This window comes from Heliangelus exortis, chromosome Z (assembly GCF_036169615.1).
Source record: "Heliangelus exortis chromosome Z, bHelExo1.hap1, whole genome shotgun sequence".
NCBI classification, from domain to species: Eukaryota; Metazoa; Chordata; class Aves; order Apodiformes; family Trochilidae; genus Heliangelus; species Heliangelus exortis.
In genome coordinates this window covers 41,768,037-41,781,053 of record NC_092454.1, presented here as the reverse complement: position 1 = coordinate 41,781,053, position 13,017 = coordinate 41,768,037, and the positions used below count along the sequence as shown (strand labels likewise).

At 34.8% G+C, this 13,017-nt stretch overlaps 1 protein-coding gene across 2 annotated transcripts in view; it reads left to right on the top strand.

The window, feature by feature from the left end:
• Positions 1-11,330, top strand: part of CCDC171 (coiled-coil domain containing 171) — a 152,383-nt gene extending 141,053 nt beyond the window's left edge. The window contains exon 25 of one of the 2 annotated variants that reach the window (XM_071730214.1): positions 11,027-11,330. In XM_071730214.1, coding sequence (XP_071586315.1) covers positions 11,027-11,068 — 42 coding nt within the window. In that variant the 3' untranslated portion in view covers positions 11,069-11,330. The remainder of the gene's footprint in view (positions 1-11,026) is intronic. The other variant, XM_071730215.1, reaches the window with a different exon arrangement.
• The last annotated feature ends 1,687 nt before the right edge of the window (positions 11,331-13,017 follow it).

The following is a 13,017-nucleotide window of genomic DNA, read 5'->3' as shown; positions in this document are numbered from 1 at the left end:
CTTACTTTGTACCAATAGATCACTCCCCAGTTTGCAAGGAAAGAAGTCAAGAGAATAAGACACAGGGCAGTTTTTCCAGGAGTCTGCCTCTTTCTAAGCCAGCCAGCCAGCCTTAGAAATTCATGTATGTGCAGCATGGCCCCACTTATAATGTAGCAGGTATAAAGCTACATGCACCAGCTAAAAAAAAAAATAAAAAAATTGTGCCAACATTTGTCTGGATTGGACCTAGGTAATCTGTTTAAACATAAAATTGCATTTGAAATAATGGGAAAGTAAGTATTCCTCTCAAAAGATGTACAAAACCTCATGTTTTGAGGTTTATGTTTCCTCCTGGATGGCAGGGAGATGATTGATGCCTCATCACGAGAGAATTCTGAGCCAGCTAGTGGGCAAACTTTCTTCCACAGGAGACCATCTCTGATGCTGTATCTCCTCTTAGTCTCTGCTTCTGGTGTGCTGGCTGGCTGGAAGCCTGGGTGTCATCTTCACCCTCTTCTCACAGTGGATTTCTCAGCTGTCAGACCTTACCTTACTAGTCCAAGCAGAGGGAGAATGGATCCTCGACAGGCAAAAGGGAGATAATGAGAGCAATAAAGAAGGGTAGCTGTAAACCATGGCAGTCTCCTTAACTTTGTACTTTTCTGGAATCATAAAATCAGATTGTTTTTATGTTGAGTTGCTCATGCTTTTTTTCTGTGTTTTCTCCTGTAATTGCTCGCATCCTTTTCAAGCAGGAAAGAAAAAGAACAAACCTTTGCGTTCCTTTCTGTGACATTTTTTCAGTAGAGATATGTGGTTTTGTAGAAATACATGTGTTTACCTACTTCCACTGCCTAGTTGCTTGCACTTTGTATTTTAAGCATAAAAGTCAATGTAAGAAATTAAAAAAAAAAAAAAGATCTTTTAAAATATATAAGGTAGTATGACTTCCTAATATGTCAGATATAAAAATTCAGATTTGGCATATGAAGAATAATACTGTTCTTAACTCATAATTTTATTCCAGTAATGTTGACATGACTTAAAGGCATCAGCAAGTTACATCTTAATGTTCATTTTGATTGGGTTTTGTGTATTTAACTTACATTGCTTAGTATTTACCAGACATTTATTTATTTCTTTATTAAGTCTTGTGGTTTTTTGAATGACATATAAAAACTTTTCATGTAAATCTGTGAAACCTACTTTATATTGAAGGCATAATTTTTCCAGCTGAACATACTAAGGACCTCTTTTATCCTCCCTGAAGCAGTTTGGCCTGTTGGAAAAACTATCACTTAAATATATTTGTAAAATCGTAAATGAATGCACAGTATAAAGAGCTTAAATGTCATCTAAATGGATGTTATCATTATAATGATCTTGATTTTTTAAATAATTTTGTGTTCTTCGTTTTGCATAATGGTTCAGTTAAAGGGACTTAGAAACAAATGTGTTTTCCTTTCTCTTTTTAGAAGAACTTGGATTTTTGTTGACTTGTTTCAGAAATGCTAACTTTTTAGACAGGGAGGACCCTTTTTTTGTTAAGCTATCAATTGGTGCCTTTTTTCATTGGAAGGTAGAGTACATTTAACATGCAGTGTGCTTAATCACCAGCAGAGTTTTCTTGGCACATGTGATATTAGGAAAGCAAAGTGACCTTATGATGATGAAATGATTCAATTCATCCTTTTCAGATGGTGTAAGATGGGATCTTTTTGCAGAGGGAGGTCTTCAAAGCCACATTTATTTAGGGGATCACACTTTTGGATCTGGCCCCAACTGATATTGGCCCATAGACTCAGAGTTGACTCAGTAAATGTCACTGTAAGGTTGACACCGGAGTAACTGCCTCTCTTAAATTTGTGTGTTCACCAATATTTTGAAACCCTTTTGGCCTTTCTAGGTGTTGTGCGCACTTTGACAGAGAGAGATGTTGAAGGCCAGAGCCACAACTGTGAAATAATTCACTAAGTTTTCAGGTTTTGTAGTGGATCAAGGACCTCATTTGATCACAAAAGGGTCAGCTTGTGTGGTGGTTTAACAGTTCTGGTTAGAGACTTGTTATGCTTTCAGACTGGGTGTGACATCAAGTTTCTTTCAAAGGTTCCAGTCACTCTTTTGGAAGCCTGAGCATGTTACAACCTAACCAGGACTTTGCAAAGCTTTCTGACATTTAAAGTCACATGTTTTTCTTTTACTGTGTCTAAACATCCTACTATTTTATGAATTTTTAATAAATCACTTTACAAGTTTACTACACTTATCATAAGAATATAGTGTAATCAGAACATTTGAGTAAATGAATTAAGGTATAATTCTGGAATATACAAGGAAAACCTGAAACATCCCTGTGTAAAACAATTTTTCAGTTGTCTTAGAGCTTTCTTGTTTAACAAAAAAATTTAAGAAACCTTTCTCCAAGTATTCTGTGAAGAACTTCTTCAATTTTCTTCATGACTTTTCTGATAAAATTTTCACATGCCATGGTGAAAGCTTATAGTATTACATGTAATAAAGTTGGGTTCTGTGTTTTTTTTAAACTTTTTAAAAATTTAACTAATCTGTGCTTTCATAACAGACATTTGGCATCTATATATGAAAGGATGAAATGCCATTAGCATTTTTTAAAATGTTGATTCACATAAAATATGATTGATATAAAGGAAATAGTAGTTCCATTTGCCCAGTTGACTAACTTGAACTGCATTTTCAGCCTCACAGAAAGTGATGATGTAGTACTTGAGCTAAGTTCAGTTCTCAGAGGCTAATTAAGGTTTGGGATATAATAAGTATAAAAATTCTGTTGAAGTAATTACTAGTTTTTTTGTATTTAATTTTGTTCTGAAGTATAACCGTATATATAAATTCAGCCAAAACCAATAGAGACAGTAAACCTAGCTCACCCACACTCAAGTTGTTTATAACTGATAAGCTTGATTCCTTGCCCAGTTAGTGTTGGATTTACAAAAGACCTACAAGTTAGACATCAACTGAAAATGAGTCTTAAATACTTTTTTTAGGCAATTCAGATATCAACTGCTATTTTATAAGCAATACTGCTGGAAAGCCAGCCATTTCCCCTGAGCATTACTTAGTGTTGTAAAATTACCCTTTTGAACTCTAGTGAATTTATACTGTTTCGGATATTGCGTGCAAGTTGCAGGAGAACTGATTTCCCTCCTGAAGTTACTTCAACTAAGTTTTACTTTACAGTTTGGATAAGACAACAGAAGTATCAAAAGTATCCCAAACCTACAGGGAGCTGAATGTACCTCTTCTCCCGTGGGTCTTTCTCTGTGCTAGTTTATGAGGGAATGGCATGAAGTTCTTCCTTATCAGGATTTTGGATGGGAGGTGGCAAGCTAAACATCTTCAGTGGACAATCCAGAACTGCATTGGCCAGTGCTAAGAGGGTGGAACCACTTGTCCTTCTAATGCATTGATGACTGTAATAGTAAACATTCATTTTAAGAAAATGAAGTTGTCAGTATTAATAGTTCACTTCTAAGCATGTGGTATAAATCAGTCATTTTTTCTCTATCATTGTAGAACCTTTTTAAGAGGCCACTCAGTTTAATACAGTTATTTAGATGAACTGAGATTTAGATTTGCCTGTAGCATAATGCAAATGTAGATGTTCTTCCTCAGCATGCAAGTGTTTGTCTGCATCTTGGATAAGATTACATTCAGTCTATTTTTCAAATAGGTGCAGATAGGTTTTAAGAACCATGTCTGGCGTCCACTTTATGAACCCAATTCTGTTGACTCCTAAGACCTAACATCAAACTGATATTTGTTAGGGGATGCTAAAGGCTGTGAATTAAAGACACCAGTATACTCCTTCTTATTCTTTATGGACAACACCAGATTATATTCTCACAACCAAGTGGACCCAAATAACTTTCAACTCATTTAAAGGGTTTTTTGTTTTTAAGCTATCAGGAAAATCATGAAGTGTTGATTTCCATTTTAGTACTTGTTTGTTTTGTTAGCTACATAGGTTTATATTTCTGAATACTGTTCCTCAAAAATATTGCTTATTTGGCAGAAATACTTAGAAAAAGTTCATCTTTTGAATGCCCAAAGATTTTTTAATGCAAAAAAGCTCAATCATAAACACACTTCCATTGTTCCTTGACTTTTCTCCTTTATGTTGTTAAATGTTACTATTCAAAACAATTATTTTTTATGTCTTTCTCCCTTGTATCCATATTGCTGATACAGTATATATTTATTAATTATAAAGCCACTGAAATATTTTCCCGAATCAATGCAGTTTCCTTTTCTTTTCCTTTTTCTTTTTTCTTTTTCTTTTTCTTTTCCTTTTTCTTTTTCTTTTTCTTTTTCTTTTTCTTTTTCTTTTTCTTTTTCTTTTTCTTTTTCTTTTTCTTTTTCTTTTTCTTTTTCTTTTTCTTTTTCTTTTTCTTTTTCTTTTTCTTTTTCTTTTTCTTTTTCTTTTTCTTTTTCTTTCTCTTTTTCTTTCTCTTTTTCTTTCTCTTTTTCTTTCTTTTTCTTTTTCTTTTTCTTTTTCTTTTTCTTTTTCTTTTTCTTTTTCTTTTTCTTTTTCTTTTTCTTTTTCTTTTTCTTTTTCTTTTTCTTTTTCTTTTTCTTTTTCTTTTTCTTTTTCTTTTTCTTTTTCTTTTTCTTTTTTCTTTTCCTTTTTCTTTTCCTTTTTCTTTTTCTTTCTTTTTTCTTTTTCTTTTTCTCTTTTTTTCTTTTTTTTTTTTTCCCCCCAAAATCTTTACAATTATTAGCTCTGGAATTCTTCATTAAAATTAGCTATCTTGTAAAAGATAGCTTCATGCACCACTGGCAAAGGTCTGCTGTCCTTGTCCTGTTTAGCAGCAGAGTGCCTAAATTGTAGTTGAATCAGCTTAGAGCAAGCAGACAAAAAGGAAGGTAGCTGAGCATTTTGCTGTGCGTGAGCAGTTAGAGGGCAAGCAGACACCATGCACCTTGACCACCTATTATGAAGCTTTTTGCTGCAATGTCAAGTGAAAGCGAGTTAATTGGGTGAAGCTGTAGAGCATGTTAGGGGCATGGTAAAGGGTTGCTGTCTGACAGCTGAATGTCAGCAGAACCTAGTGAAGTGTGGCTGAGAGACAGAGACCTGTCACAAAGTTCATGTGGACTATAGCACAGTTAAGGAGATGAAATGTGGTTCTGTCTCACTTTCTCCCTCATTGCATTCAAGCACCTTAAGATTTCACACTGTATGTGTCAACCCTTGTTCTCTAAGCTGTTTTCTCCTAGCATTTCTGCATTCAAATGATTGGACAGAAGATGCTAATGTTTGGCAAAATGAATGTAAATACACTTTTTTCCTTTTTATGCTAGAGTGGCACTATACATGCAACTCAGACGGAACTTTGAAGGCTTACGTCAGACGGTCACACTGTCTAGGAATTCAGCTGACGACTGAATACATTTCTCAAGAGTATATGAAGTTTGACACTTTAACTAGTTGGACAGTGACTCCTTACCCACTAGCACCAGCAGAAGAAAAGACAAAATGGGGAGGACTTATCAACGAGCTGTTTGTGCCTCAGCATGGTCCCATGAGTATTTCAGTCTCCAGTTGCAGTCTCCCTCTCCTCTTCTTGCTAGAAAGAAGTGAAGAGCTGAGGGGGAAACATGAGGCAGAGAAATGGCAATGAAAAGATGTGGGAAAACTCCCATAACAGGAAAGGGTTTTTTGGAAACAAGAGGAACATCATTTACAGATAGCATCAATCTTACACACTGATGCAAAACATGGAGATGTGTCACAGCAATTTAGTAAGACCATTTCATCACAAAACCAGTGCATTGTACAGTTTGCCTAATGCTTGTTTGTTTGTTTGTTTGTGGGTTTTTTGTTAGTAATGCAGTGCAGAGAATTTGACCTGAAAATTGGAGAGTTCCATGTATATTCCAATGAAGCATCTGGAAGAGAAACTAACTATATAGGCTGTGTGGTGGATTTTGGCCAGAATTTTTAGAAAGTACCAAAATTAGCAATGCAAAACCACCGTTTGTCTTTAAGCCAACAAAATCTTGAAAGTAAGGTATTTTATCTGATGTGATAATCCATTCAATTTGAAGCATTCTTTAGACATACCAGGTTTAAATATATTTGAATACAACAAGATTTTCTTTTATGAAAAAAACCCCTAGAATATTATGAAAGTTTTCTCTTAATTGCTTTTAATTGAGCCTCTAGAGTGTGATTTCACTGACTGCATTAAACACATTAGAAAAGCAGGAAAAAAACCCCTTACTTTCAGATATATCAGGCGCATGCGTTTCTTTAAAAACTTCTGAGAGTGGAAGAGGGAATTCTTTGATAATGAAAAAAGCCATTAGTATTGTTGGCTAGCAGCACCCAAAGTGTGTTGTGTGTCTACCTTTCTGACTCAATATGTAATGAGTTGGCAGCCCATTGAATTATTCTCTGATAGCAAATTGTTCGCAGAATCCAGGCAGGAGTGCTGACAATTAAAATTTATACCGAATGTTACTGTTTTCCTACCTTGTGTCAGAGCACCAATTTAGTCCTACTGCCTCAGAATACAGAATTGCAAAATCATTGACATGGGAAGCAAACTTTCCAGTTTTGGCCAGCATGCATACCTGCTTCAAAAAAGTTTGTTAACTATCACTTGATTGCACTGACAACTACTAGCAGCACCTTTTTAAGCAATAATTTCTGGCATTTTCATCGGTTTGATGTTTTATTTATTTTACTGAGAGAGAAACAGCTCTTGGAGCTGTCTTAAGCAACTCTTAACAGTGAAAGAAAGAACAAGCAGCATATTGGGAATCCATTGGCATTGTCTGTCACAGGGACACTCAGTTTTGGAAAGAGAAGTCTGAGGAGGAGATTGCGAATGATGTGAAAGTGTGCATCTTTCTCTTTATGGCAACAGGTGTTCCACCTAAGTGTTCCAAAACATTCATCAAAGACAGTGGCTATTTCTTTAACACTTACTGTAATTGCCGTTGCTACAGTGAAATGAGGCAAACTGCAATGGTAGCATAGGTGGGAGAAGCTGAAATGAAATTAGGGCCATTTGATTTGCTCTCTACTGGCATTACTGCATATGTGTATGTTTTAGGGTTGGGTCGAGGGGAATCAGGACTGGAGTTCAACTGTGAACTATATTGTCTGTTTCTGACTTTTCCCCCATCATTTGCTTTGTCTGCTTACCTTACTTTACTTCCTTCTCTTGATGGACTGTGCCACAGCCTTTCCAGACTCTGTAGGATTTGCTAGAGTTCAGACAAAGCTACAGCTTGCATCTCCCTCTGCACTTCTCTTTTCTTTCAGGCATCCTCACACATTTAAGTATTATGTAATGTGCTGATTTTTAGATCACACTTTGACCTTGTAGTTCAATAATTGGCTTTAATTTACCTTGAGATATAGCCCTGAATGTATTGCTGTACCTGCAGCATCTCATAGGAAGCGCCATGAACTGAGCCTTTGTGTTATGTTGTAACTTCTGTTTTGTTCTTTCTGCCCTTTTATTTCATTCCTTACCCCGTCATTTTCTGTTCTGATTCCAAGCAGTTTTATTACTTTCTTATTTCAGTCAAAGCCATATATGCAAGCTTCTTATTCACAGCCCAAAAGCCTTAACACACAAAATCCTTACCACATTTATTATGATGGTGTTTTTATAATACAGTATGTAACACTTCATAGGGAAGTTGGAGGTAAGTTTGGACTGTGTTATTTTGAACCTGTTTGAAAGCAATCTGAAGTGACTACAATTAGGGTTGGGAGATCCCAAAATTGGAAAGAGTCACTTTTGTAACATACAACTAGTAGAGGGCAATTGAAAAATTGTACTATGGTTTTATGGTGAAAATAATTGTCCAATAAAACTATCTTTGTGTAGACCTTGAAGACTGAAACGATTCTGACTGATTTGTGGCTTCAGCCACAGTTATAGGTTATAGGTTTTACTCCTTCAATTGAAGATAAACAATAAATTCCTAACAGTGAATTTATTTAAGTAGTATTTTGCACCATTGTCATAACACAGGTGCAGTGTTCTAATTCTAACTTTGCATGTTATTCCACAGGTAATGAAATCTAAAAGCAAAATGGGGTGTCTTTGATTACAACACAATGCTTTTAAGTAGGCTGACATTGCAATAAATATATTTCTATTCCTCACAGTACAACACATAATTAAAGCAAATCATTGCAAATGAGTTTTAGCTTTGGTAAAACAGGTCATGTGTCATAAGATAGCCTCTAAACTAGATCCTGAATGTGATCATAGCCTAGCTGCAGAAGAAAAGGTGTAGAGAGTTATTGTTTCAGAAATATTTTTCCATGTTTAATACTAAAAAAATTGCTCAAGTTAGCTATAGTTTAAAAAACAATTCCCCATAATACAGAACCTTTCATATTTTGGTCTTTGGGAAAACATGTTTTATGAAGTTGACTATCAAACTTTGAAAAATGACCATAGGACACGACCAATTACTATATTACATAAATACTTCGAAGGCATATTTTGGCTAGACATACTGGGCCCTAAATATCTATTTACCTGATGAAGTGTAACAGTTTAGATGGAGTCATTTACAGGTTATTGGGTAAATAAAAGTGCTATGCTGAAGATTTACCTGAACAGATACCTTATTTAAGATACATAATTCCTCTTTTAAAAATTACCTAAATGTATATTTATATGATATATTATCATATCACAGTCATTCAAGTTCATCAGTTTAATACATGTTTTAGAAAGGTGTCTAAATACAATAATGTTAAAAGAGGTCTCTTGGGGAATTTTAACTGCCTTTATACAGTGTGTGTACAGGTTGGTATTCAAACAATGAATAGTGTTACTGTTCTTACTCTTTTTTTCTTCTAACCTATATAATCCTATTTTCTTATTGAGTATGTATAATGATAATGGATTAAAACAATCTGTACAAGTAACAAGCAAGATTTTTTTTTTACATCAATCACATTGCTATTAGATCCTATCTCCCTTCTATTAAATGAATAGTATTCGGTTCTTTTTAAGTACATCACAGGATCTGGATAACTAAAAAAGAGTTTTTTTTTCCCCAACAGTGAAGCTTTTACTGTAACATAGTCTATTGACTTGCTGCCAATCATTAAGTTTCATACATTTTTTTTGCAACTCTCAAAGGAAATCTGATTTCTTATCTCCTTACTGGGATCTTGATGCCATGTTCTTAAAAAAAACCCTGCACTATATATGGAAGAACAGTAGTAGGAGGGTGTAATTGTAGGATGTGATTTTTTATTCATTGTGATAATTAAGATGTTGGAAGCCATGCAAACCCATATGTTTACATTTATCTTAAATATTTCTTATCCAAAGTGAAATCTGTTTATAGCTTATACCTTATTGATTTAATTTTTTTTACACACAGATGTGTTTTTAGAATATTACAAGTTATTTGCATATTTCATCATTGTCATAAAAATTGTAATTGTCATAGAATTTTTAATGAATGACTCATGTAGATAGAATTTTGGCTATGTGGTTAGCTGATTAATGTGTACAGTAAATAAAAGACTGTTAATTGGTGTAATAGGTGGGTGCCTGATCTGATTTCAGGTGTGCTGATACAAATGCAGTAGATCTGGTTTGTGCTTTGGGTTTTTTGTGATTCCTGTTCTGCATAGCATCGAGCACAGAAGAAGTGAAAAACTAGAGCATTACAGATCATACTTGCCAGTTCTCTTGGTTATCTCATCCTGTTCACCACCATAGTGTATGAAAACTCAAGGCACTAACTCATTTTAACTATTTACTCGAAGCATTCATCCACATATGCTACTGTACAGGTTCTTAATGGAGGTCTAATATAACCTAGCTCTTCCCAGTGACTGCAGTGGGGTTTGTGGTGAATCCAAAAGTGGAAAGAGTCTGTATCAAAGGGAACAGCTGAAGTAGATGTTAGAGGCAACCATTGATTTTTCTCCAGCAATGGAGGAAAGGGGAATCTGTCATGACTGTGCCATTATACATATGATTGAGTCTGGATTTGTTGAAATATTAATATACACAGACCCTTCTGCCTCTCTCTGGAAACCTATGAGCATGTGTATTGGAATCTGTGTTTCTGTATAAATGCAATTCTGCTGCTGTGTGTGTTTACCTCTGTACGTATGCTCTTCCTTTAATGCCAAAGAGAGAGTGTTTAAAACCTTGAATATGCCACAAAAGTCTCTCAGTATCCTATTTTTGTCTTTTCCATAGTTATGCTTTGAATGTGAAGTTTTCTTTTATTTGATGACCTGATTAAATAGTGGATTATTTACACAGCTGTATAGTGCATTGCAAATACCTTTGTGACAGACTGAAAAATGGTACCCATTGTGTTTTATTAATTTTTTTTATTATTATAGCTGTTTTAGGGAATACAGAGTATCTTTATGAATGCTGATATAATATCCATAATCTTTCAAAGTAGGATTTGCAATGTTTTGGTGCTGGAAGTTATTTCACGTTGAGTTTTAACTGGTCTAAACTTTATAACTGTTTGACTCATTGAAATATGAATCTTATTCTCTATCAACATGCATTCAGTGTGTATTCTATGGCTTCTACCATTCTAACATTTAAAGAGTATTAAGTGTTTGATTTCAATTGATGGGAAAACATATTTCAAAGTAAATTAATTTCCAGTGTTAGTATGCAATATTTTTCATAGTAACAGTGACAGGAAGACTGTAGAATAAGTTTGTCAACGTGATTTAAAAAATACACCCTAGAAATGATAAAAAAAAAAGCTTTTTGTAAGTATGTATGGCACTTCAAATATAGTAGGCTATTTTTTCCTAACATTTACTGGTGCAGAATATTCTAGTTAATGCCCTTTGTTCCTACTTAAGTTTATTACTCAGGTACCATGTGTTTTAAATAAGTATTTGAAACAAGGAGAGAACAGTTGCAAATGAATCATAGACATACCTTTGTGAAAGGCATAATTAATTTGTTTCTTGTTTAACAGTGAATGTAGATTCTAATTTAATTTGTTTTTTATTTTTATTTTTCTCCAGGAATCAGGAGGAAGCTCAAACATCACCACAGATTCAAGCTAGGAATTCAGCCTGACCAGAGCTGTAGCCCAGATTTTTTGGCATTATAAGCTGAACCTGACACATCCTACAGTTTTATGCACAATAGAACCAGTTCTCGGTCTTCAGTCTATTCCTTCAGCCTGAATGTCACATCCAGTCCCAAAAGAACAATGGAAAATGGATTTTCAGATATTTTGTATCAATAATCTTTTAGAAGGAAAAAATTGCATTAATGTAAAATGATGCAATTAAAGTACAATTTTGTTGCTACTTTTGAATTACAGTTCAGCGTATGTATTTTTTTACATTAATTTTATGTTTTGGGGAAAATGTGCATTCGTATGTTCACGTTTCTGCACTTCTCATTCTTTGCATACTGAAACAGTTATTTTTAAACTTTTATTTATTGCAGTTGTTCATTTTTTTATGTAGTATATTTTTAAATGTTAAAGAATGACACATTTTGGGTAATTTTCCTCAGTCTTAAAAAAAAATCAATAAGCCATTTTAGTCTCTATCTATCAAAGTTGTTTCATACTTGTCTATTTTAAAGCAGGACTGCAATACTTTAATAGGATTGAGAGAGCTATTTGAAATGTATGCCAATGATTCCTGTCATTTCATGGCAGCCCTGCCATGGTTCACTGAGCCCCCTCTTTTCTCTTGTCAGCTCAACTGAAGACAAGCATTTAGTTGCAAACTTTAAGCAGGTTGTGCAAAACAGAAATGATGTGACTGCTTCTCTTCCTGCACAATAATGTCACTGCTGGTCAATGTGAGAAGGTCAGGTTGCTCCTTGTAAAGCTACATGATACCACTTGCCTATTTGAACAAGTTAAGTTAACTGCTGAATCTGGTCCCTGCAGGCACTGAAAACTCACCCTTTTATCAAGTCTGCATTTCATAAGAAAGAAGTACAATTGTGCAGGGAGAATTTTTGATGATATGTTTATGTACTTTATAAGGACAGTTCCCAAATGGGTGTTGCAGGTAATATATTTAGTTAAGCCAAAAGACTTTAAAGTAATGGCTGTTTTGACCTTCAGATAGACTCCTTTTTTGTTGTTGTTGGTAGGACCCAAGAGTGACGCCCATCTTTGATGCTGACAGAATTTAAAGCAAGGCCATTGCCCTGCATTTTCTGCCTTGTAGCACACAAAAGTAAAATTGTATGTCAGGCCGAGATGTCGGGGAGCTGACAAGATGCCCCAGTGACATTTCAGCTGGAAAGAGCAAGTGTCTTGCAACCAAGTGGTCAAATATCAAATAATAGGTCAAGCAGGAAGGAGCTGAGTTCTAACCACAAAGAGGTTTCTGGTAACTTACTTGACAAGCTTTTGGGCGCTTTGTGGCTTGACAAAGTGATGTTCTGTTGGGTATCGCTAGACAGACTGTTCTTTATCGCCTTCAGAAGATCAGACATTGACATTGATTAGACTCTTTAACCCTTAAAGGTTAAATCCTAGCAGTTTCATCATTGTGCATGAAGAACAAAAGAAAATTTCTAATATACCATTTGTTTTCGTATTAATCACTAAACTCCCCAGTGCTATTAACTTTTGATGTGCTATGTAGTTTTTGACAAAAAGATTGAATGCAAAATCTATATAATAGATTGCTTCTCATTATGGGCCAGTGATACATTAGAAAAATAATATTGTGTGTTATGGAATTTGTAATTTCTTCTAGTATGTCAGATGCAGGATTTGATTTTAAAGCCTCCCAACTACTGCTGATATTCTATTTTGGATGGAAAACAATATTTGCATAGGAAATACATCATTTACAATGACCAGAGTCTTTCAAATACCTGGGTTTTCAGGTACCAGAAAGGGTAAAATCCCAAATTTACAACAGAAGAACTTTAATCAAAGATACCTGTGGGTTTTCAGGTGTTGCCCTAAATTGTTCAAGTCCATTGCTCACAGCCATGGTGTGGCTAATACAGAGCTATACAAAACCAAAAATTA